Source organism: Lentinus tigrinus, assembly GCF_003813185.1.
Source record: "Lentinus tigrinus ALCF2SS1-7 unplaced genomic scaffold L226scaffold_25, whole genome shotgun sequence".
In the NCBI taxonomy this organism is placed as follows: Eukaryota; Fungi; Basidiomycota; class Agaricomycetes; order Polyporales; family Polyporaceae; genus Lentinus; species Lentinus tigrinus.
The window spans coordinates 151,885-173,634 of record NW_027137934.1 but is presented as its reverse complement, the minus strand read 5'-3'; the positions used below and the strand labels follow the sequence as shown (position 1 = coordinate 173,634).

At 56.0% G+C, this 21,750-nt stretch overlaps 6 protein-coding genes across 6 annotated transcripts; 4 read left to right on the top strand and 2 right to left on the bottom strand.

Annotated features, from left to right (window-relative positions):
• Positions 1 to 1,405: 1,405 nt before the first annotated feature.
• Positions 1,406 to 2,628, top strand: L226DRAFT_537482 (uncharacterized protein). The gene is made up of 4 exons (XM_067681333.1): positions 1,406 to 1,592; positions 1,644 to 1,935; positions 1,997 to 2,331; positions 2,388 to 2,628. Exons 2-4 carry the CDS (start codon positions 1,728 to 1,730, stop codon positions 2,499 to 2,501), a joined length of 657 nt encoding a protein of 218 aa, XP_067532625.1. The 5' UTR covers positions 1,406 to 1,592; positions 1,644 to 1,727; the 3' UTR covers positions 2,502 to 2,628.
• A 1,028-nt stretch (positions 2,629 to 3,656) lies between these two features.
• On the top strand, positions 3,657 to 5,666 carry L226DRAFT_615060 (uncharacterized protein). Its single transcript, XM_067686723.1, has 6 exons — positions 3,657 to 3,983; positions 4,047 to 4,210; positions 4,277 to 4,519; positions 4,573 to 4,853; positions 4,976 to 5,177; positions 5,260 to 5,666. The coding sequence occupies exons 2-6, from the start codon at positions 4,144 to 4,146 to the stop codon at positions 5,391 to 5,393; spliced, it is 927 nt and encodes a 308-aa protein (XP_067532624.1). The 5' UTR covers positions 3,657 to 3,983; positions 4,047 to 4,143; the 3' UTR covers positions 5,394 to 5,666.
• Positions 5,667 to 7,466: 1,800 nt separating this feature from the next.
• On the top strand, positions 7,467 to 12,937 carry L226DRAFT_562001 (uncharacterized protein). Its single transcript, XM_067683478.1, has 9 exons — positions 7,467 to 7,838; positions 7,885 to 7,941; positions 8,000 to 8,035; positions 8,090 to 9,160; positions 9,222 to 10,234; positions 10,291 to 10,775; positions 10,827 to 12,093; positions 12,144 to 12,218; positions 12,281 to 12,937. The coding sequence occupies exons 1-9, from the start codon at positions 7,653 to 7,655 to the stop codon at positions 12,846 to 12,848; spliced, it is 4,758 nt and encodes a 1,585-aa protein (XP_067532623.1). The 5' UTR covers positions 7,467 to 7,652; the 3' UTR covers positions 12,849 to 12,937.
• A 612-nt stretch (positions 12,938 to 13,549) lies between these two features.
• L226DRAFT_537478 (uncharacterized protein) lies at positions 13,550 to 14,118 on the bottom strand. The gene is made up of 4 exons (XM_067681332.1): positions 14,048 to 14,118; positions 13,880 to 13,983; positions 13,643 to 13,823; positions 13,550 to 13,588 (listed from the first exon to the last, which is right to left on the bottom strand). The coding sequence occupies exons 1-3, from the start codon at positions 14,082 to 14,084 to the stop codon at positions 13,650 to 13,652; spliced, it is 315 nt and encodes a 104-aa protein (XP_067532622.1). The 5' UTR covers positions 14,085 to 14,118; the 3' UTR covers positions 13,550 to 13,588; positions 13,643 to 13,649.
• A 2,596-nt stretch (positions 14,119 to 16,714) lies between these two features.
• L226DRAFT_537475 (uncharacterized protein) lies at positions 16,715 to 17,886 on the top strand. The gene is made up of 4 exons (XM_067681331.1): positions 16,715 to 17,082; positions 17,138 to 17,370; positions 17,446 to 17,597; positions 17,652 to 17,886. The coding sequence occupies exons 1-4, from the start codon at positions 16,866 to 16,868 to the stop codon at positions 17,656 to 17,658; spliced, it is 609 nt and encodes a 202-aa protein (XP_067532621.1). The 5' UTR covers positions 16,715 to 16,865; the 3' UTR covers positions 17,659 to 17,886.
• A 1,397-nt stretch (positions 17,887 to 19,283) lies between these two features.
• Positions 19,284 to 21,657, bottom strand: L226DRAFT_537473 (uncharacterized protein). Its single transcript, XM_067681330.1, has 2 exons — positions 21,007 to 21,657; positions 19,284 to 20,677 (listed from the first exon to the last, which is right to left on the bottom strand). Exons 1-2 carry the CDS (start codon positions 21,454 to 21,456, stop codon positions 19,595 to 19,597), a joined length of 1,533 nt encoding a protein of 510 aa, XP_067532620.1. The 5' UTR covers positions 21,457 to 21,657; the 3' UTR covers positions 19,284 to 19,594.
• Positions 21,658 to 21,750: the final 93 nt, after the last annotated feature.

Sequence of the window (21,750 nt, the reverse complement as noted above, 5' to 3'; positions counted from 1 at the left end):
GAGAAGAATGCGGCCGTGGTCGCCGCCTCCCAAAGGAAAGAGAGCTCTGCGGCGCTAGTGTGCATGGTTGACTTCGGCAAACTCCGGTCTCTCAGATTGTTAGCGGCACAGTCGGGGCGGTGACGTTCGAAGCAACCACACGGCAGCGAGATGAAACTTGGAACTCTGACACGCACCCACACCTCTATCTCTCTATCTGTGCACCGATATTTGCCCTCGTGTCAGTCACCGCAGTGCTCATCAAGCCCTGACACTCACGAGCAAGCTACTTCGGGCCCTGGCGTAAGCTCACTATGATGAGATACTGTCTGGCTGACGTCATGACAGCGGTAAGTCTCTTCTCGCATAAAATTGTGCGGTTTTTATCGCTGAGCTTCCGGTTTGCAGTACAACTTGTAGAGACATTCTGACAATCAATGTATGTATAGTATAATCCACAGTCCTCCCACATGAACTCCCAAATCTGAGACGCTATCTCATTTGCAATTGAACCGCCTTGAGGGCACGAAGCCTGTCATATCTCGTCGCCGTGGCCGAGTAAGTCAAAATCTCCTCGCCAATTCGAGCGGCGCTCCCAATATAGGTGAATGCGTACTGTTCAATGTCTTCGAGCGCCGTTTCATCCCGGAGATATGCAATGGTCAAGGCTGTCACTTGTCGTCAACGTGGCACGACTTCCAGTGGGGCAAGGATGGCAGAGGCTCAAAAGAAGTTAGAGCTGTGACTGACTCTGGGTACGCACTCTCTAGAACATTATCCACGAAGTTTCGCTTGTATTCACACACCTCCATGCGGCTACGGGCCACACAAAGTGAGAAGTGGTTAAAGGCGCTGGAATCTGGAAGGCAAGTTCTTGCCAAGCATCCGAGTCGACGTTCAGAACGAAGCACGTCATATAGTCCCAGAGATATCCATGGCTCATCATCTCGTAGGTGAGGGGAGTTGGCAAGGATATACGATGCTTGAACTGAAACACCCAGATGGATCAAGGACGCACAGCTATCGTGACACCGCCCTGTTGACCCCCGGGACTTGGCCGCTTAACATTCTTAGCGTACTGCTACCTCAAATGCGCTTCGATCCGCTCCTGCTCCGACAGTATCTCTCTATGGTATTCAGTATAGGACCCTGGGCTCCAGCGTAGCAGCTTCTATTGCAGTTCTAACTGGCCCTCGGCCGGGGATCTCGTGAGTGATGGACTGCTGGTCCGACCCAAGCTGTGCTGACCGCTGCAGTGCTGCTAGTGACCTTCGACACTTCGATACGACCTTCCAGTGTTCACTGCCTCTGGCTGTTCGCAGTCTACTGCATGCGACGGCTTGCGGTCATTGAAACAGGGTACAAGTAGCTGACTGCTATATTGTACCTGGTCCTTCTCCCTTCCCCTCCCCTCCCGTCCCCTCCCCTCTCCTCTCCTCCCTTCCCTTCCCCGTGCTTGCCAACAGTTAAACGTGGGAAACGCAGCAGCGAGCGACCCCTTAAATGGGATCCGCCCGGGAGTGGCCGCTAGTTAGTAGTCGGCGGCCCGGCCCTTTAGCCATTCGCCTTTCCCGCTTGGGATCCGGAAGGGCGGCGACAACTTAAACGCACAGGTATTTCATGCTCTCCGACATACAGCTGGTTCTCACACACGTACCCTCAAGACCTTGCTCGTACTGGGTCACCACCTTCGCCTTTCTACCTCTCGCTCACTGACCTTGTCACCTTGACCGCGGTACTACCACTCGATGGATCAGGGATTTCTTGAAAGTTGGGCTACCGAGCTATACCAGCGAATCCTCTACGACGCGGTCCGGCACGTCGGGGCCGTGGCCCAACAACCGATCTCCATCGAGATACCACAGCTCAAAGCTACGCTTGTTATGCGCCTACCAGGAGGAGCAATAGAGACGGCAGAAGTTGTCATCCCTGCGTGGGTAGTCACCCTCATCGTTAGTGCGTACATCTTTTACCTGAACTACGAATCGCCATTGATACATCTCTCGTCGGTCCGCAGCTAATCTTGAAGAGATCCCTGTGCGAGCTTCTAGTGGTGCAAATGCAGTCGCCCACGCGCCCCCTTCCCCAACTCCATACTCTCCTGAACCAGTATCTGCGAACCTTTCCGATATCTCCCAATTTGCGGTAGACATTCCTCACGGTCCCCATATGCCGCCAGACAAGACACTCCAGCAAGGATCCCATACAGTAAACCGCTCCATCCTTCCTCGCTCGGCCATGAACTTTGTGCCTTTCGAGGTCTCACAGAACCTTGACCAAACCTACGCTTCGCAACCGCTTTGGATGAGTTTCATGCTTCGGATTTCATCCTCCCCACCGCGTCCGACACTAGTGAGAGTTAGATAGCACCCCAAGAGAATCAGTATCTGACGTCACTATATATTCAGGCCATCTCTCAATGCACGGAGTGCGCTGTCCTTGGGATTGAGTGCTGGCGCACGGACCCTTTATGGAATTGTGAACGGTGCATCACCTACAATCTTCGGTGCTCAGACGGCTGACCCTTTCGACCCCGAGTCGAAGGTTTTCCCAGGATGGTGAAGTGCGGGTTGCACGAGGAATGTCTGTGGTCACAGGCAAATTGTACTTACTTCCAACCCAATGGTCACGGCCACTCAGAGTCGCATGTGTCCCTTGAGCACCATGTCCTAGCGTTCTGCGGACAGACCTCGATGTGAGAAAATGAACAACACCACAGTTACTTGGATATAAGGAGAAAGCGCGGCGCAGGTATGCCAAGCTCTGGTTGCCGCCTCCCGCCACTCGCAGTAATTGTGCGGCAATTTTCTTGACGAAAGAGCGTCACTCGAGCTCGGACCTCAGGTGAGTAACAGACGCATGCCGACTAACGCTGGGACTCAAGAGGAATGGAAGACCTGGCGCCTTTGTCTCCCCTAGGCAGTCCACGATACGAACAAGTCGTATGTGGCGCCGCCTGCCTCGTCGGCGGAGACATGGCGGGCCGGGGAACCGGCAGAGGATTTGTCAGCAGGCTCAGGACCGCGATGGTGACGGTTGGCTGAGTAGAACCACGACTGTACTTTCGAAATATCCACCAGCTGAGACTTCATCGATTCATCTGTGAGACTTGAATAGACTGCTTCTTGGCGTTGTTCCTGTGATGAGTACAGGCATAATCGTGACACTCAGCATTATGAACACTACTTAGTCCATCTCTGCCAGCTCACGATCTTCAAGTCAAATGGCCCAGCCTGAGGTACCCGAAATTGCAAGATACGTGCACGTTCGTCACGACGCGGGTAGGAGCAGCCTCTGAACACAAGTATCGTTGGAACAATATAGCCTGTCAAGGACCTTCTACCTGTCGACTGTGTCGACATCTGAGTCAGGTCAACGCCTCGTACCCTGACGGAGATTGTCGACACACAAGCATGCGCAAGGCACTCAACCTTACGACCTTCGACTGCCGAGAGAGCTTACGGGTATAAACGCGACAGTTTTGACTTCCTCTGTGCGTTGCACAAGCGGTTCTCATCGTATGGCTTCGATCAAACCTTCTTGGACAACCCCACCCGGGAGACGGCACCAGACCCCCTCGACCACACCGCTCAGTCCATCATGCAATTTGCGCGAAGGACAGAGGTTCGCATCTCCAGAAGTGCACACTGATTCCGCTCGCTAACTCGTCAGGTGTCAGCAACTTCGTCGTACTAGACGAGCGCCTTCCCAGGACAATAAGATGGCGAAGGTGAGGATGACACCGGGGGCTGTGACTGCAAATCGGCTGGCCCCGTGCCTCCAGGCAGCGCTCGAAGTCGGTCGAGACGCTGTACCCATCTCACATTTATACACATTTGGAACAGACGGCACGAAGCGCAAAATAAGTGAACGAGCTCCGAGGCAAGACCGTCTCCCGAGTCGCGTCGAATAGAAGACCCCACTGCTGCGGCATCCATGCTTCCCGCGACTGTACACCAGCAAGTAACACACAAGCACACGCCGAATACGCGTGGACTCCCTGGGTATGTGCGATTGAACGCCCTATCTTGCCACCTCGTTTCACTCACAGATTCTCGGGACTTCAGTGGATGCCGGCCTCGCCCTGCATTGAACCTTACGCGAAACCTACTGTCTCTTGAACTCCTCCGCGAAAGGTGCATATCCACTTCCCGCGCTTTCTGAATGAATTGCGATCGGACCGCCCAGCTGAGAATCCGACGGAGGCTGATCCGGCACGTCTGCGGCGCTGGTAAGTAGTTTATTGCCTAGTCCGGCGGCGGCGCTGGCTCCTTGTGTCCTTATTTATATGTCCAAGTTGAACGACCAAAGTTTTGCTGCCTCTGCACTTCGTCCATCTCAACCATGGCCGTCTTCGACCAGTTGTATCAGCGCATTCTTCACGACGCGGTCGTGAACGATGCGCCGTCGACCTCAGACCCCATTTCCATGACGGTTGTCTACCCGGAGCGCCGCGGCGCTTTGGTGGCGGGACTGCAGGGAGGAGGAATGCAGACCGCAGATGTCGTCCTCCCGGGATGCGTCGTTACCCTTGTAGTTGGTGCGTGCACTTCGCAGTTGTGAGGCTGTTATCCACACCAACTCTATCGTCAGCTCGGATCGATGTCCTGCCACCCTCTGGTGAGGTCGCCGGCCTCGGGATGACCAGCGCATCCCTGGCGTCCGCCGTCCTCCATGATGGTCAGCAAGGAGCCGGAGGTGCACTCGAACGCGTTCACGCTGTCCTCGCGAACGTCCCCCCCGTTCCCGCCAACGTTCCTCGTGCTTCCATCTCTCCGGCGTACGACATGTCTGAGCATGTGCCCGACACCCCGGTCAACATCCCGGACAGCCTTCAGACGCTTGACCCGATCCTCGCTCCTCATTTCTTCCCGGTGAGCTCTCGCTCTCATTAATGGACCTTGACCATGTTCGTGATCGACGTTCTGGAAGTCGGGATGACCGAGCAACGCTCACACCCAGTCATTGACAAGGGCTAACGTCACGCCCTTTCCAGAGCGCTTTCCAGTGTGATGCATGCTCAGCTGCTGGAGCGATGTGCTGGCGCAGGGATGTGTTGCAGGATTGCGAACGTTGTATGACCTATGGCATCCGGTGCTCAGATGACCAGCTTCAAGCTCGTCAGCACGCAGGTCAAGTTCCTCCGTTGGACGTCATGGCTATAGAATCGGACATTCTCCCGGTCTCCTCACTGGCAGGTGAGCCCTCCGCTTTCTTCGCGCTCGAGTGTCAACAGCTGCATGGCCTTAGTTGACAGCGACTGACGGACTTACCTGACAGGCGCGATGGATCAGAATACATGGCGCCGCGGCGCAGAACCTGCGCAACGGCCTGAGGCGTATCATCAGTCGGCCGACTTCAACAACGCCTACTACGGTGTTCGTTTACTGCCTGATGATTCGCCGTTCCTGTGAACATCAAAAGTCTTATAACGCAGCCCTTTTCCATTTTCCTTCATTTACCGTGTTTATAACATCCTCGCCGGTACATGGCTTGGTGGGCACCCCAGGGTTGAGGGCCGATACCCTCGCTGATGGAGGTGCTCTACGAAGCAGTCCGTAGTCTCTGCATCCGTTCTCCATACGCTTGTTCTCGTGTTCTCTTCATAGGAATATTCCATCCAATGATCCATCACTACGAACCGTGCCATTGATGAGCTCACATACTTACGTCGTGACGAGATTGAGAAGTAATCCAAACTGTCTCCGCCTGGCGAAGTCCGCTGGTATTTGCTGCTCCCGGCCTGCGAAGCTCAATCACGATACCCACACGTACGGCCATGCGCTGCCGACCAATGTTCAGAGTTTGTCATGGTGCCAAACTGAAGTGCTATCGGCATGGAGACGAAGGCCTGTGGGACGAGAATAGGACAGCTGATGTCGCCGCCTCCCGAAAGAGAGAACACCAAGCGGCGCTGGTGGCAGGTGCTGCGCAGCGCTCGAAACGAAGCGTTCTGACATCTTCCTAAGGATGCATTTCCTTGTCAATCAGACTCTTGTGTCCGGGTGGAAGGCCGCTGTACCTTCTCCCCTTCTGCAATTTGCAATAGAACCGCGCTGTGGACACGAAGCCGCAATACATCCCAGCGCCGCCTCCGAATGAGGTTAGATGTTCTCGTATTGACACTCGAGCCCATCTACCTACGTGGATTACCATACAACTCGGCCGCCTCGCCATCCGGATATTTAAGAAACGTTCGCCTGCGCATAGCAGACTCGCATCCAGGACTGTCTGGTTCCTCTTCGTTCTTCGGGTTCAGATGGCGTACCCACACCGGAGCAGCCCTCCCTCCTTCGCTAATGCTGGCAACGGGGACGAACCGCGGCCCTCGAACGAAGCCCCGTTTGCCCATCTCTCGTTCCCGCCGGCATTCGCGCAGGTTCAAGTCCAGTACGCCGATGGTAGCTCCTCCAATATGATGCCGGTCGAGCTTCCTGGCATCAATATCTCCCTCAGAGGTGTGTTCTTCCAGGGCCGCTGCTATGTTTACGCTTCTGATCGGCTCCAGGACATGTGGCAACGCCCACCAATCTCAGGCTGGTCCCCGTCGAGGGAGGAGGAGGCGGAGGAGGAGGGGATCTAGGGCACGTGCCCCCAGGGATCTCGAAGATTCCGTTGGGCACATACCTACGCTGCCCCGCGAGGGGTACCTGTATGTGGGTGAGCAGGCAGAATGCGGTGTCTGGAACGACTATCCTTACTGGTGAGGACTGTCACAATGTGTGTACGCACAGGCTACGACACTCCTATTGTATCTCACCCAGTTGCTTAGGAGCACGGCCGGTGCAACCATGCCGGAAGCGATCAACAGGATCAGCAAGTCAGAGCCACGTGTGAGCGATGTGCTCGACTGAGGCAGGCTTGCCCGGCGATGGGTCAGAATAGAGAGCAAACGCCGCCGGAGGAGGAGGACGGCCTAGCTGAAGAGCGCGCACGCCCCGGAGGGGGCTCGGAGTGAGAGCTTTCGTGCGGTCCCGGTAGTAGGGAGACACCGTTGCGATACCTGGTAAGATTCCATTATTCACCACTTTGGATATGGGCTCACCTACTGCTAGAACACTCGTCGGTCCGATACTACCAATATGTCTTGGCATGCAGATACCAACTATTGCTCTCTGGCGTAACGATTCGCGCTTCTGCTACTACGTTATGCTCATGATTAGTAATTTACTGTGGTGTATGATAAACGATGCAAACTTGATAGACTCACCTGACTTGAAGGATCCTGAGGCTGTATCCTTCGGTGGCCACTAGTGCGATGCGCAGATGCCAACATAGCTGAGACAAATGTGATTCTTGAAAGAACACATAATGAAACGAGATTTCCGTCGAGTGATGTCCTGAACTTCAGCGACGTTGAGGAGCACTAGTGGTAGAAGACAAACTCAGGTCGCTTAGTAGCTGCGGGCGATAAATAGGATTACTAAATAAGGACACCTGTAAGCACCGTTTGTTCGGGCCAAACATGCGTCAGATTCACAGACGACGGTCCCGCCATGCTCAACCCTGAACGTTCACGTCCTCGTCCCCCTTATCCTCCTCAACTTCCACCACGCTATTTCTATACATTTCTACGATAATCCTAGTCCAACAAGCTCCTCGAACGGTGCCATAATCGCCGAGATCAACCAACTGTACCTCCCCCCTGCGTATGCACGGTCGGCTCGGCCGCAATGAGCGCAAGACGCAAGTCGTTTCATCGCTCGACGACTACCAAACGTCTTGAACACGATGGCGGTACACAGGACAACGACTCAGGAGGGCCATCACGCCTAGATGGATTGGACAGTGCGCGGGCGAAGTGGATGCAGGACAGGCAGGAGGAGTTGGACAAAGTACTCGACACCCACGACACCCTAGTACGCCCTAAAGTATATCTATGCGTACTGATCTCACCTGAAACAGGTTCGCGAGGCATTTCACCTCGAAAAGTTCGTGTCTCTCTTGACATATGATCCGAAGGTATGTCCACCTATTCGTTCTGTCTAGGGGACGATCCTGACCACCTAAACTTTGCCAGGTGGCCAAAGAGGATCATTCCGACGTCTTTCAGAGGGTAAGTGCCCTTATGCATTCATGCTCTTTTCCGCCGCTCACATCGTACATGAAGTTTCAAGCCCGATATGACTTGGTAGATCATAGCGTTTCCGCGGGGCCATCACGTCGCACGACACGACGTGCCCAAGCGCAACGTCTGCAGGTGCTGACTGCACATGGACCAAGCGTCTCCGCCACTCCTCCGAAGAAGTCACGCTCCATTGAAGACAGCCCAAGTGTCGCGTTCTGGGACATTAAGGCCGAAGCGAAGTCGAAGGGGAAGCAGCACGGGGATGCATCGCAGAGTGCCTCTCCCCAAGTCGGTCATGGGAGGAAGGGCAAAGGGAGAGCAATTGACATGCTGCCCACTCCGCTAGTCGCTCCAAAGGGGAAGGCAGCCAGGAGAGCGTCCATATCCGATGAGCCGACCGCACCCGAGCAATCGCCAGCGCGCGTGAACGGACATGACCAGCCTCCTCCGCGCAAGAAGCGTCGTGTCGTTCAGGAAGGGGGTGCGGTCGAGATGCCCGCCCCAAGGCATCCACTGCGTTCTGCGGCGAGTATGTCCAAGCTCTCCGCGAAGAACGCCTCGGCTTCGCCTGCTCTATCACGTCGCAACGCAAACTCGTTCTCGCGTACTCAAGATGGTACCGAACCTGCGCCGTCGCCGGTCAAGCATCCAGTACCACGCGTCAAGCTCATCGTGCGGAAGCCACAGACTATCCTGACCAATCCGCTGCAGAAGCCGAGCCCTCCGTCGTTCGGTGGCTCGGTTGACGCGCTCCTGTCCTCCTTCACTACTCGTGGTGACCGCGAAGTGACCGCAGAGGAGCTTGAAGCGGACATCGCCGACGAGCTCGCGGTGTGGCGGCGCGTCGACAAGCTCAGGCAGCAGGGCCGGATGCTAGATCGGTCGTCGTACGTGTTCAAGGGACCGCCGCCGCAGGACGCATGGGCGAGCATCGTGGCTGAGGTCGAGCGTTCAGGTTCGAAGATGGTGGACGGGAGGGAGATGGCTGCTAACGTGGCCGGGAAGGTGCGGAAGTACTGGGAGGGCGAGAACAAGGCGGAGGAGGCGCGACTGAGGACTCTCTCGCGGTCGACGCTGCATATGGTCATCGCGCAGTGGAAGAAGGCAGTTTACGTGCGTGGTCCCGCTTTTTGACGCTGACAATCAAGCATCGTTGACATTGTCTCTTCAACAGCATGTACGAGAGCAGGCACGTCTTGAATGGGAGGCCGAGGAACGACGGCGTGGGCAGGAGCACCTGAACGCGATCCTGGACCAGTCTGGACAGATTTTGTCAATTCAGCAGGCTGATCTTGCGCGAGACTCGCGTAGTCGCTCGCTGAGCGTCTCCACGCACGACTTCCACCGCGACCAGACACCCATCGATTCTGACCATGAAGACCAGGACCCGAATCGTTCGGATGGCGGGCGATCCGAGTCCGATAGGGAGAGCAGTGACTCAGAATCCATGGCCGAGGACGAGGGTATATCAATGCTCGTACCCGACATGGAGGTCAAGAGCGTGTCTCAGTCGCGCAGTGCCAGTATGGAGGTGGACATGGATCTGGGGACGGAGACTCCAGGAAGCAGGGAAGGGTCTCGGCCAGGGTCACCTACACCGACAGAAGTCGAAGGTGTGTCTACTGTCATCGCTGACGACGCCGGGCCAACAGAAGACGGGAAGCGTACACCAACTCGTTCCACCACGTATGTGTATGCGTCGAAAGAGTCGGTCCTCGATGCTGAGGAGCTCGTCCTTGCTACTCCGAAGGTCACCAGTCCCGCAGCCAATGGTGACGTGCCACACATCCTTGACGATACGACCCCTGTGCTTCGAGCGTTCAGTCCTGAACCTTCGGTAGCACAGGCCAAGGATACTGCTCTTCCCGAGGGTACGATCATCAATGACAATGACAATGACAAGTCCCCTGCCGATGTACCGGAGACCCTAGACGCGCCGCCTGCAAGTGCCACGCCCGCCGCCGAAGAGGAGGCCGCTGACGACGAGATAGAGGAGGACTCGTCCATTCCGTACTATCTTCGCCCATACGCGGTCGCACCTGTCGAGTGGGATCCCCAAGCGAAGGTGAAGCCGCCCCTCCTCCTCCGTGGTACGCTGCGTCCGTATCAGCAAGCTGGGCTGGAGTGGCTTGCGAGTATACATACGCGGAACCTGAATGGGATCTTAGCTGATGAGATGGGCTTGGGGTACGTATAGCATGCAATCAAGCGACAGCTCGCACTGACATGGTGAATACCTTCAGGAAGACTATCCAGACGATCGCGCTCCTCGCTCACCTGGCCTGCGACCGTGGTATTTGGGGCCCGCATCTCATCATCGTGCCGACGAGCGTTCTACTGAACTGGGAGATGGAATTCAAGAAGTTCTTACCCGGGTTCAAGGTACTCAGCTACCACGGGAACACGAAACAGCGGAAGGAGCTGCGACAGGGGTGGAACAACAAGTACCACTTCAACGCGTGCATCACGTCGTACACGCTCGCGAGCCGCGACGCGCATGTGTTCAAGCGCAAGCGGTGGTACTACATGATCCTCGACGAGGCGCACATGATCAAGAACTTCAAGTCGCAGCGCTGGAACATCCTTCTCATGTTCCGCTCGTTCCGCCGCCTGCTGCTCACCGGAACCCCCCTGCAGAACAACCTCACAGAGCTCTGGGCTCTGTTGCAATTCTTGATGTCTGGTACGGATTTTGCGAACCTCAAGGAGTTCGGCGAATGGTTTGCGAGTACGTCTGATTGCTGCAGTCGAGGTTGACATATGCTAACCGTCGTCGTAGATCCTCTAGAACGGGCTATAGAGCTGGGCGCTATCGACAGTGAGACTCAGCAACGCGTCTCGAAGCTGCATACTGTTCTGCGCCCGTACCTGCTTCGACGTTTGAAGCGTGACGTTGAGAAGGAGCTGCCGCAGAAGTACGAGCACATCGTCATGTGCCCCCTGTCGAAACGCCAGCGCCTCCTGTATGACGAATTCATGGCTCGCGCAGAGACGCGTCACGACTTGCAGTCTGGTGTCTATCATAAGATTGCCAACATCCTCATGCAGCTGCGGAAGGTCGTCAACCACCCCGATCTCTTCGAGGTCCGGCCCATCGTCACCTCGTTCGCCATGCCGCGGTCGGCCGTCGCCGATTATGAGATCAAGGAGCTGCTCGTCCGTCGACGTCTACTGTCTGAGTCTGATGAGAATGAACTCAACATGGACTTTTTGGGCCTGCGCTTCGTCGGTCTGGTCGGTGCCTCTGAGTTGGCTGCCGGAGAGACTCGACGGCTGGATGGCACCTTCCATCTTCCCATGATCACCGAACTTCCCGGCGAGCCTCCTCCACGAGACACGCGGACCATCTCTGGCTTTCGGGCGTATAGGACCTACCAACAACGTGCCGCCACTATACCGCGTTGGACTCACATTGGCTACATCAATCGTCTTCGTTGTAGCCGGTTTCCCGTGTACAGCGCAGAGACGCTGGCACTGGCACAGCGTTGCTACACCCCGCTTGCCCCTCTAGGCGTACGGGCGCAACCTGCACTGTACTTGTCCACTCCTGAGAGGACGCAGGCTATGGTGCAGTCCTATGCCACCCGAGCTGAATCTGTCGCCCCACTCATCGACCGCTTCGCTTTCGTCACGCCTAGCGTGGTCGCGCGAGACCTACCTGCCATCGCGCTCGTCAGTCTACCGCCAGCTGTCACCGAGACCATCAAGGAGCCGCAGTTCGATAAGCCACTCCACCGCTTGGCCGTCAAGCTCCAGATCGCGTTTCCAGATCCCTCCCTGCTGCAGTACGACTGTGGCAAGCTGCAGGTACTTGCGAAGCTCTTGCGCGAACGCAAAGCAGGCGGTCACCGCATCCTCATCTTCACGCAGATGACGCGTATCTTGGACATCCTCGAAGTCTTCCTGAACCTCCATGGCTACTTGTACTTGCGATTAGATGGTGCGACGAAGATCGAGGACAGGCAGTACATTACCGAGCGCTTCAATGCCGACCCACGTGTCTTCTGCTTTATTTCCTCATCCCGGTCAGGAGGGGTCGGCATCAAGTACGTTCTCTCTTTCTGTACTCTTCCCTTGTTACTCACGTCTGTGCTAGCTTGACTGGCGCGGATACCGTCATCTTCTACGACAGCGACTTCAACCCACAGATGGATCGTCAATGCGAGGATCGGTGAGTCTCCGTACTGATCGGATGAATTTCCACATAGGCGCTGACATACTCTGCTCTGCTAGGGCGCATCGTATCGGACAGGTTCGCGATGTCCATATATATCGCTTCATTTCGCAACACACCGTCGAGGAGGCGCTTCTCCGCAAAGCGAACCAGAAGCGCTCCCTAGACGATATCGTGATCCAGAAGGGCGAATTCGACTGGCGCACGCTGCTCTCCGGTGCGGACGAAGGTGCTCTTACGCGCGCTCTGGGCGACTTCGAGGACGTCGACGACGCGCAGGCGGCGCAGCTTGCCGCACGGGAGGAGCTGCAGCTAGAGGATGAGGACGCGCAGGATTTCGAGGCCGAAGGCCCATCTGGTGCTGATGCCCGCGGTGCTCAACCCGGAAGCGGGTCAGCAGAGGCTAGCAAGGCGACTGACCCTCCGCCATCTCGCGGTGGTATGTCCGAGCAATCGCGAGACGTACTCCCCGTGGTCGAAGAAGCTGGCGCAGACGAGCTTGTAGGTTATGAACAGGCTGAAGGCGAGCCCGACGACGAAGACGAGGGGCGTACGGCCGATGACTACATGATTGATTGGGTACAGGCTGACCCGGAGTTCTTCAGTACTTCCGATTGGAACGTGTGATGTGTATTATTCTGTTTGCTGACTGCTTGGTTGTACTTATACCTACACTTGCTAGTGCTCTCCAATGCTTATGCTGTCGTCGCCGGTTCATTTCTCTCATGCAGGAGTGCAGAGTGGGAGGACCAACCCGATGCTCTGGGCTCGGGATCCGGCCAGGACTGTTCGACCACAGTATGCTGTAGTACTGCCTTCGTGGGAGCGTATTTTCCTCGGGCAAGGAACCTCGCCGGCGATAGTGGTCAAAGCTAGACTCGGCCGCACCTCCTACTAGTCTAGAAGCAATCAGCGAACCGCCTCAGCGCTCTGGAGACCTGCCTTGTATCAAGGCTCAACCGGTGGCGTAACTTCTCTAACCACACTCGTGGGGATGCGACCACCATGTGCCGGTCGCATGACGAGGCCTCCTTGGGTCTCTCTTCGTCCGTCAACTCTAGGAACATAGTTCGGTGGTTTTGTGTTCAGTTATTCTATGGAGCAGATGACCTGCGAACGGCACGACCACAACCCGGTGGACAGTGAAGCAAACCCTCGTGGCCGACCTATAAGCCCCGCAGCGTGGGTCACTCAAGTAACTGGACAGACATGGTTCACGCTAAACATCCAAACATCCAGCGCGGCTAGATACGCTGGGAGAAAATGTCCTCTGTGAGGCTATCTCTGTAACAGACTGCCAATGCATAGTTACACTCGAAGTAGGTACTCTCGGACCATGTAGCTACGACCTATCATCTCGCTGTCACCTACGTTTTGAGGGTCACGACCATCCTGCGTGAAAGAGTGAGTATGAGACGTACCCTTACGCTACTTCTTCGACGGACCCGCGCTGGAGGCACCATATTGAGGGTATGAGGTGGCGGCCGCGGCGTTAGACGAGTTCGTCTTGACGCGAGCGCAGCATTGTAGACCCTTTCGGACGCACAGCTCGCATGGTATACTGCCCGTGCACTTCTTCCGGGCGTCGTAGCATTGGAGACACTGGAATAATAATCCGTTTAGTTGGTCAGCGATAGATTCGGACGAACGATACCTACTGCGGGCTTCGGCTTCCGGCTTGCGTCGGAGCTGGTGGGGGACTGAGCAAACGCGGCAGGGGCGACAGGAGGCTGGGCATGATTGAGCATGGCGTTCGAGGAAGCTGTAGGGACGGAAGCATGATTAAACGAACATTGCTCCTCCTCGCGGGTACGAAGGAAACGTACCGCCGCTGAGGGAGACCGTATGACCTCCTACCGCCATAGGAACGTTAACGGACCTGCCGTCCGGATACTGCATGACGCAGTAGGCAGTGGATGATGGTAGCGAGAGGTCTACCTGTGTGCCGTTTGGCAGGCCCTGCGGGATGGCACGTCGTATCTGTTCACCTAGAACTTTAGGGCCGTTCATAGTTGGCACGTCTGAGAGATGAAGAAATGAAGGCTAGGACTCGGGGTAGGATCCGGTCTGCAGGTCTGAAAATGAGTCGAGTGAAGTGCTTATATATGTGCCGGACAGACCGGGTTTGTTGCATTATCTCGATGTGTGGGTGGAACAGGGGGATCGGTTGAGGCCGGAGGATGAGGATAAGAGCTTCTCACGACGTGACATCGAAGGATGAGTGTGGTTTATGTAGTGGCTTGTGGCGCGCCTTGAGGCTGCGTTGAGGGTGGGTGTCCGGCAAAACCGCCATGAGAGGAGCGCAAAGACTCCCGTGACGCAGTATATGCTCGGCGCCGAGTCCTGTTAGTCCGCACTATCGACAAGATTTATGTTCGCTAAAGCGCCTTACCTGACAGAGCGCGGGAAGCGTGTTGGTCGCGGCCACACGAAGGTATGCGCTGTGTTGCCACATATACGATACGCGATCCTGAGCCCCCTGGAGTATTGAGGAACGCAGATGAGGACCGAGTATGCGATGTGGCCGGTACTGCCAAAGTGACCTATGGGGGATCATACCATGCTAACTTACCCCGCACTGACATACTTCACCACTGGCAAAGTAGTCGGCGGAGAATAAGGGCATGAAGAGGACCTGTTGAGGACAGAGTAGGGGGAAGAGCGGGTTATTCAAAAGACGCCAGAGGGAGAAAATACGGCAGACCTTGAGGCTGAACCGGGAAACGACTTCCACCTGACTTCTACCCAAGGACCACAGCGAGTGTTCTGTCGTTCTCTGACATGTTGATACTTCTATATACCTGTTACGAAGCTGCCGTCCACCGATACTATGTCCCCGAGTGCCAGGCGAACGATCGATGGACTAGTCAGCGTTGGGCACAACCGAAGCACTGACCACCCCTGAAACCTGGATGGGGTCACACGCAGTGAACGCATGAGGCTTCGAGCGACCATGATAGGTACTCGTACATGGGATATCTGGTGAGTGCCCCGCAAGCTCGAATCACTGACTGAGGCAGCTTGCGCCAGCCGTCCGACCCATCTTGAAATCATGCACATTTGCCTCCGAGACTGTTCCGAGGTTATCTCGACTCACGTCGGCCAGGTGATAGTAGCCAGAGCTCACCACGGGTGCCTAATTCTCAGAGCAGGCGTCTGAGGTCATATCTCTCGCATTGGAGTCTCCGGAGTGCTCGTTGTTGTCAACCTGCGAATCGCGTAGAATAGCGGTACCAGTGATATTGTGCCCGGTAGGTCGCTGCACGGCAATACCACCTCGGGAAGTGGACATCGTGTTGCTGCTGGAGATGTCGCGCTGGCTCTGTAAGCAGAAATGAGCTACGGAAACGGGGAGGGAGCAAAATTTTAGGAGACTCACAATGATTCGGTCATTAATGTCCGTAAAGGGCGTATGAATCGAGATGTGCCGCGGTACTGCTGACATCTGGTCACCACGAGTCCTGCGGTGTACGTGGGGGGCGTCCATCGAAGGCGATCGTTGTTGCACTCTCGCGTGGGGTGCAAGGCAATCTAAGAGCATGCTGTGCACCGTTTGTCGGTCGAACGCCAGCGTTCCTGTTAGAACGAGAGCTCAAACTGCAGGAAGGTAGAGATACGACAAGGTCACGCACCGGATAGAGGTAGGTAAAAAGCGGGTAAATCAACCATCTTGCTCTCAGAGCTACCATCCGGGTAGCGTATATCGACTCGCGCGGTAGTCGCAGGAAAATACACGTATGCAACGACCGCCTCAGCGTAACGTGAAACGTCGGCTGTGGATGTCGAGCACTGGGAGAAAGTCATTCTGAACAAACAGAATATGGAAGTGTGTGCTTCAGTTATCGCTTGGTGGGGGGATAGCAGATACTCATGCATCATGAGCGAGTATCCGGTACTTGGTACTTATTAGCTGGCATAGCCGCTGGTACTAAATGTTGCCTAATCCGGAGCGCCGCTCGGTGTCTGATCAAACTTGCGGCAGGTGCTTGCCTCTTCTGCGAGCGGCGCAGATTGAAGACACTCTTACGGGTTCCTGAAGACCACGGTGTGGAAATAGACCACCTAATAGACCGTCTCCGAAGAGCCGATGTGTCGCCAACGACAGGGGCCCGCCAGTTAGGATCAGGACATTCGTAGTGCATGCACTGGTGCTCGTAGAGTGCCACAAATGATAAGATTCAAACAACTCCAAGGAAACGCACCATATGGAAATTTTGCAGTCGTAAGACTCAGCCGGGCATGCATTTCATGGGGAAGAGTAGTGACGCTCTCGTCATCAGGCCTGTCTAAGATGCCCGCGTTATTTTTCTCCACATAAGCAAAATCAGACCGGGGGCAAGGTTCTTGACCGATTTTGTAGTGTAGATCGGGAAGTTTCGAGCCATGGTGACTGTGGTTGAACGCAGCTGGACGAGAAAGACAGAACACGGCAATTTCCGATCTTCATTGCATGGGAACATTGAGCGAGCGCCGCCCCGTTCTCGCGGGCGGCGCGACTGCGACGACGCGTCAGCTCTTTGTTGCTCTCCTCAATACCCGCTTCTGTTCATATATGTTTGCTCTATCGGTAGAGTTATCTCTTTCCGTCGTGTTGAATCCTTCCACCCTCGTGGCAACCACCCTTCCAACTCCTGGCAGGTAGCCATGGTCGCCGAGGCGTGGTACGGCGCTGTCAAGGAGGCCCTTCGCATGCCGCAGAAGCAGTGGTATCAGAATTCGCAAGAGAATATGAAACCCGCGTACATTATCCTGGAACTTCAAGACTCGTTCGCAAGCACGGAACATCGGTTTGGCGTCCAGCCGACTCTGGCCAAACACGATGTCCACGCGGAGGGACCTATACACCTTCCTGTGGACAGCCGTGAGTATTCTACATCGTTTTATGCTGTACATTATTCGCATGTGGGTTCTTTCAGAATACATCGACATCACGAAAGGGGCCACTTCCACCTACCAGGCGGCCCGGGGGCCAACCCTCATTCAATCCTTCCCGGCTTCCACCTCCGAACGAACTCCCGCTTCGAGCTCCTCAAGTACTCCAAACACAGATTGTTCTTACAATCTGAGCTCCGATCAACGTTTTCCAAGCCGTTCTATCTCTATTCAAGCAGCACCTCGAGGCACCCGGAGATCGGCTCTGAAAGCGGTGGTACGTGGCCGGTCGCGGATCCCCTTCGAGGCTTCGCCGTTCCCGGAGCTGACACGGTCCCGTCTATTTTGTCAGTGTGTTCAATGTCATGTCAAGAAGAAGAAGTGCGACGGCGTGTTTCCCTGCAAACGGTGCAGGTGCAAGGATGAACACTGCGTGGAGCGAGTCAATAAGAGAAGGAAGAAGATTGCTAGAGGAACGAGCGACTCCGTGGATGTTGGTGCCTTGTACGTATCCTCTGCATCGTGTTTCCCTCCCACAACTCACACGCCCTGTATCAGAATCTAACTGAAGAGGAAGTCATATGGCCCTCGTTCGCTTTTTCTTGCCTGCGCTACTAGTACTCCTTGTCGTCTCCCGCGCATGGATCCTGAACATGTATACGGTCTGTACTTGTCCCGGATGACGAGAGGAGATGTCCTCTGTAAGGACGCGCCACCCTCCGTTTTGTATTAGTGGCATATTGTATGTACAATAGCGAGCAGAACTGAATGTCAAGTTGCCCCAGAAGGCCACCTCTGAATTATACCAGGGGGATCCTGTCAGACGAGTAGCGAGCTTCAGGGTTCTTCTGCTGTGCGTACTGCGTCGTAGACCTGATAATTGTTGGCTAGTCACTGATTCTCTCGCTAGAACCATCATTCATTGTCCTTTTCCCCTATAAAGAAGCGGCTATGGCGCGTGAGACGCGTCAATAACGACGAAGTCGGTGGACAGTCCCTGCAATATAGACATCCAATGCAAATGTGCAGCTACTGATACACCTATCTCATGAGGGCGGCGGGAAATCCCAACGGATTGGAGTATCCCGTTTGACTACAGAGATCGACACCCGGGTTCGGCGCAGCGACTGAGCGGTGTCAGTTGGCACCTGAATATACCAGCGGAGAGGAAGACTCCAAGGCTTACCGAAGCCTCTGTGAGTGACAGCTTCGCCAGACGGCTCTTGGGCCCCACATTCCGCCACATCGTCAAGTTGAACTGGCTCGGCATGGTGTGCACTTGAGGGAGGGCGATAGGATATCTTGAAGGTCACGACACAATGCATATCTGCGTCGTGGCATCGTCGGCAAGGGAAACCGGTGCTCTGATTGCACACGACACGAGCCTCGGTACATCCTTGACACTGCGTCCGAGATAGCCACAAGATCGCGTTAGACTTCATGTAGAATTTGTATGTGCTGTTAGACTCACGGAGTAATGCACATACGGGATGAATGAGATCGATGGGACGTCCGAGGACGAAGCGATGCAGTGCTCGCGGACTGCCCAGGGTGGGTGCATGCGCTTGCTTGCACGGTGCACTATGGTTCCATGCACTGCACGCCCCGCAGACCCACCGGCCTCGCGAACACGTGGCACGCGTGAACATAGGCCTTATGCGTGCGCCTTGAGGCAGCGTCTTAAGTCGGATGGGAGATGGAGAGGGCTTGCAGAAGCGGTTCGTGTGGAGAAACCCTGTGCTCAGAGGCTCAGAGGCTCAGAGGCTCAGAGGGAACTGGCCTGAAAGCAGCCCTTAAGGCTCGAAGCGAAACTCAAAGTCGGGTGCTAAGCTTGACAGGTACACCACGAGAGGAAGCACAACTCACCGAGTCAAAAAGCTGCATCGCCGCGAACAGCCAAACCACGCAAGCTCATTGTATGCAGAGTAGATCGCCGCCTTCCTAGGCCTGTACCTCGCGGCGAGTCGCGGGCGCGTCCTTGCTCAACGATGTACTCTAGAAGTTGCCTCGCGTGATTCATGTGCCTCATGGGTAGAATACCGGGTAGGCACACTAGCGTGTACAAAGTATGCGCGGTAGTGTCGTGCCTGAAGAACACGGGGAACAAAAAAAGTGAACCTCAAGCATGAAATGAATGCGTGGCAGGGCTCACCTGCTATGCTACAGGCGCACACCTCGGGCCTACTACATTGCGCGCCACCTTCGGATCAGGCAAGCACGTCACACCGAAGACACTCCGTTATAACAGGATGGCATTCATCCTCTCCGACCTAGAACTACTCGTACAAAGGATCGTCTACGACGCGTGTGCAGGGGGGAGCGGGGTGCTGCGAAATGGGTGGCTATATCCAGGGAAAGACATTACAGAGTATGACACGAGAGCGAAATAAAGATGACAGTGACAGACAACACAACACGTCCGACTCTCGACCAATGTCCATCCATCCATGTCGGGAGGAGACGAGACGAGACGAGCAGTGCTAAGCTCTGACAAGCACGCCTCATGCGGAGGTCGCGTTGTTGAAGATGAGCAGGTTGGGCGTGCCCGACGGCAGCTCGTCAGTGAGCGCGTCCTCGGTCGAGAGCGCAACGAGCGCGACCTTGAGCTGCTTGGGCGTGAGCGTCGGCAGGGGAACGGGGGCGAACGCATCCTCGGACTCCTCAACGAGGGCGGGGGGAGGGAGGAACGTCGACACCCACGACGGCATCACCGAGTACGCGAGCGCATAGACACCGGAGATCGTCGACGCGGAGAACGCCTGCTCGCTCATAGCCTGGGGAACGAGGTCGGGGACAACCTTGGGGTCGAACTTGGAGGAGGGGTAGAGCGAGAGCAGGTACGCGAGCAGACCAGCGGTGTGGGGCGACGCCATGGACGTGCCAGACATGGTCGTGATCGAAGAGTTGCTGCCAATGTAAGTGGAGAGGATGTTGAGACCGGGGGCGAAGACGTCGACGCAAGGGCCGTGGTTGGAGAAGTACGCGCGCTCGTCGCCGAGCGTGGAAGCGCCGACGGTGATGGCCTTCTCAGCAGCGGCGGGGGAGTTGTTGCACGCGTCACGGTTGTCGTTGCCGGCAGCGACAGCGAAGTGCATGCCAGCATCAACGGCGCGGTTGACAGTATCATCAAGGGCGCGCGACTTGCCACCGCCAAGGGACATGTTGGCGACCGAACCCTTGTGCGAGGTCTTGCCGGTCTTCCTGAACTCCTCACGCGCTGCAGCATCCTTCGCGGCAGCCTGCTGCGCAGCCCAAACGACACCGCCAACGACGTCGCTCATGGTGCCGCTACCATTGCTGCCGAGCACCTTGACGGCGATGACATTCGCAGCCTTGGCAACACCGTACTTGCGAGACGCGATGGTACCCGCGCAGTGGGTGCCATGGCCGTTGCCATCCTCATCGACATCGTTGGCAGGGATCGTCTTTCCCCACGACGCGCGGCCCTCAAACTCGATGTGCTTGATGTTGATACCAGTGTCGATGACGTAGACGTCAACGCCTGAGCCTCCATCGGTGTCGTACTCGTACTTGGTGAAGGTGCCGAAGGTGAGCTTCGCGCGGTGGCTGATGCGAGCCAGACCCTGTCAAGAAGACGTGTCAGCATATGCACGAGACGAAGCCAGCATGCTCTGGGTAGAAGGAAAGCTCCGAAAGACCTGTCATCCGACCCGATACCTATTCATCACCTGAACTCAAGGTCCAAGATCGTGAAGAGGGAAAGTAGCTGGAGATGGAGTTCATCCGGAGGTACAGCGTCTATATCGCGTCATTCGGGTAACAGTTCACGCTGACCCCGCAACATCGCGAGATAACACGGGTAAACGACTTGACGAACGCCACAATGCGGGGTCGACGGAGCATCGACGATCGAGAGCAGTAGAGGAGGAGATATCGTGTGACTCGGACTCACCCAGGGAGCGCCCTTCTGCGTGGCATGCTTCTCAACCTCGAACTCGTTGTACCGCTCAACCTCGAGGGTGCGGACGATCTGGTCGTGCTCGACGTACTCGACCTCTGGCATCATGCGGATCTGGTCGAGGGTGCCGGCGGAGAACCTGCCTGCGTAGCCCTTGACGTGCCCGTCGTAGACATGGGTGAGGCCGGCGAACCCGTCCGCCTCCGGGTCGGCGGCATGGACGTTCTGGAGGAAGTTCATGTGGTTTGCCATGAGAGCGGGGGCGATGCCGTCCTTGAGCATGACGATGTAGGAGTTGTTGACGGTCCCGTGCGGGTGCTCGTCTACATGGAGGGGCGCGAGGGTCATGCCCGCGACGTTGCGGGGTGCGCCATACGACGTTGAGAGAGGCTTTGCCGACGCCAACGATACGGCAAGGAGAGTCACAACAAGCAAGCGGGTCATCGTCGTCGTCGTCGTGGGGGGAGAGGAGGAGGTTCCGCGCTGACTGCTTTCGGGGACCGTTATCAGGCTGCGCGTCTATTTGTTAATGTTTACGTTGTGGCTGGAGAGTGATCCTCAGTCCAAGTAGCAGCCTCGGGCACAGTACTCGAGCACAACTCTCAGTAACCCACATGGGGAAATAGAGAAACACACCAGCAGTTCTTGATCACTGCTGTGAACATGGAAGATGTGGTACGCATTGGCAGAGCCGTAATAATCACCTCGATAACTCCTCGGGAGAAACCGGGCAAAAAA

Excerpts from the sequence above, each read along its gene's own strand:
- L226DRAFT_562001 (XM_067683478.1), top strand. The coding sequence starts at position 7,653 with ATGAGCGCAAGACGCAAGTCGTTTCATCGCTCGACGACTACCAAACGT. Across the intron at positions 10,776-10,826 it reads GTTCGGCGAATGGTTTGCGA|ATCCTCTAGAACGGGCTATA; the intron begins GTACGTCTGATT and ends CCGTCGTCGTAG. Across the intron at positions 12,219-12,280 it reads GATCGTCAATGCGAGGATCG|GGCGCATCGTATCGGACAGG; the intron begins GTGAGTCTCCGT and ends CTGCTCTGCTAG.
- L226DRAFT_537478 (XM_067681332.1), bottom strand. The coding sequence starts at position 14,084 with ATGGCGGTAGGAGGTCATACGGTCTCCCTCAGCGGCG. Across the intron at positions 13,984-14,047 it reads TACGGTCTCCCTCAGCGGCG|CTTCCTCGAACGCCATGCTC; the intron begins GTACGTTTCCTT and ends CCGTCCCTACAG. Across the intron at positions 13,824-13,879 it reads GCCGGAAGCCGAAGCCCGCA|TGTCTCCAATGCTACGACGC; the intron begins GTAGGTATCGTT and ends TTATTATTCCAG.
- L226DRAFT_537475 (XM_067681331.1), top strand. The coding sequence starts at position 16,866 with ATGGTCGCCGAGGCGTGGTACGGCGCTGTCAAGGAGGCCCTTCGCATG. Across the intron at positions 17,083-17,137 it reads ACACCTTCCTGTGGACAGCC|AATACATCGACATCACGAAA; the intron begins GTGAGTATTCTA and ends GGGTTCTTTCAG. Across the intron at positions 17,371-17,445 it reads GATCGGCTCTGAAAGCGGTG|TGTGTTCAATGTCATGTCAA; the intron begins GTACGTGGCCGG and ends CTATTTTGTCAG.
- L226DRAFT_537473 (XM_067681330.1), bottom strand. The coding sequence starts at position 21,456 with ATGACCCGCTTGCTTGTTGTGACTCTCCTTGCCGTATCGTTGGCGTCG. Across the intron at positions 20,678-21,006 it reads CGCAGAAGGGCGCTCCCTGG|GGTCTGGCTCGCATCAGCCA; the intron begins GTGAGTCCGAGT and ends TCTTCTTGACAG.
- L226DRAFT_615060 (XM_067686723.1), top strand. The coding sequence starts at position 4,144 with ATGAATTGCGATCGGACCGCCCAGCTGAGAATCCGACGGAGGCTGATC. Across the intron at positions 4,520-4,572 it reads CGTCGTTACCCTTGTAGTTG|CTCGGATCGATGTCCTGCCA; the intron begins GTGCGTGCACTT and ends CTCTATCGTCAG. Across the intron at positions 5,178-5,259 it reads CCCGGTCTCCTCACTGGCAG|GCGCGATGGATCAGAATACA; the intron begins GTGAGCCCTCCG and ends CTTACCTGACAG.
- L226DRAFT_537482 (XM_067681333.1), top strand. The coding sequence starts at position 1,728 with ATGGATCAGGGATTTCTTGAAAGTTGGGCTACCGAGCTATACCAGCGA. Across the intron at positions 1,936-1,996 it reads GGTAGTCACCCTCATCGTTA|CTAATCTTGAAGAGATCCCT; the intron begins GTGCGTACATCT and ends GTCGGTCCGCAG. Across the intron at positions 2,332-2,387 it reads CCCCACCGCGTCCGACACTA|GCCATCTCTCAATGCACGGA; the intron begins GTGAGAGTTAGA and ends CTATATATTCAG.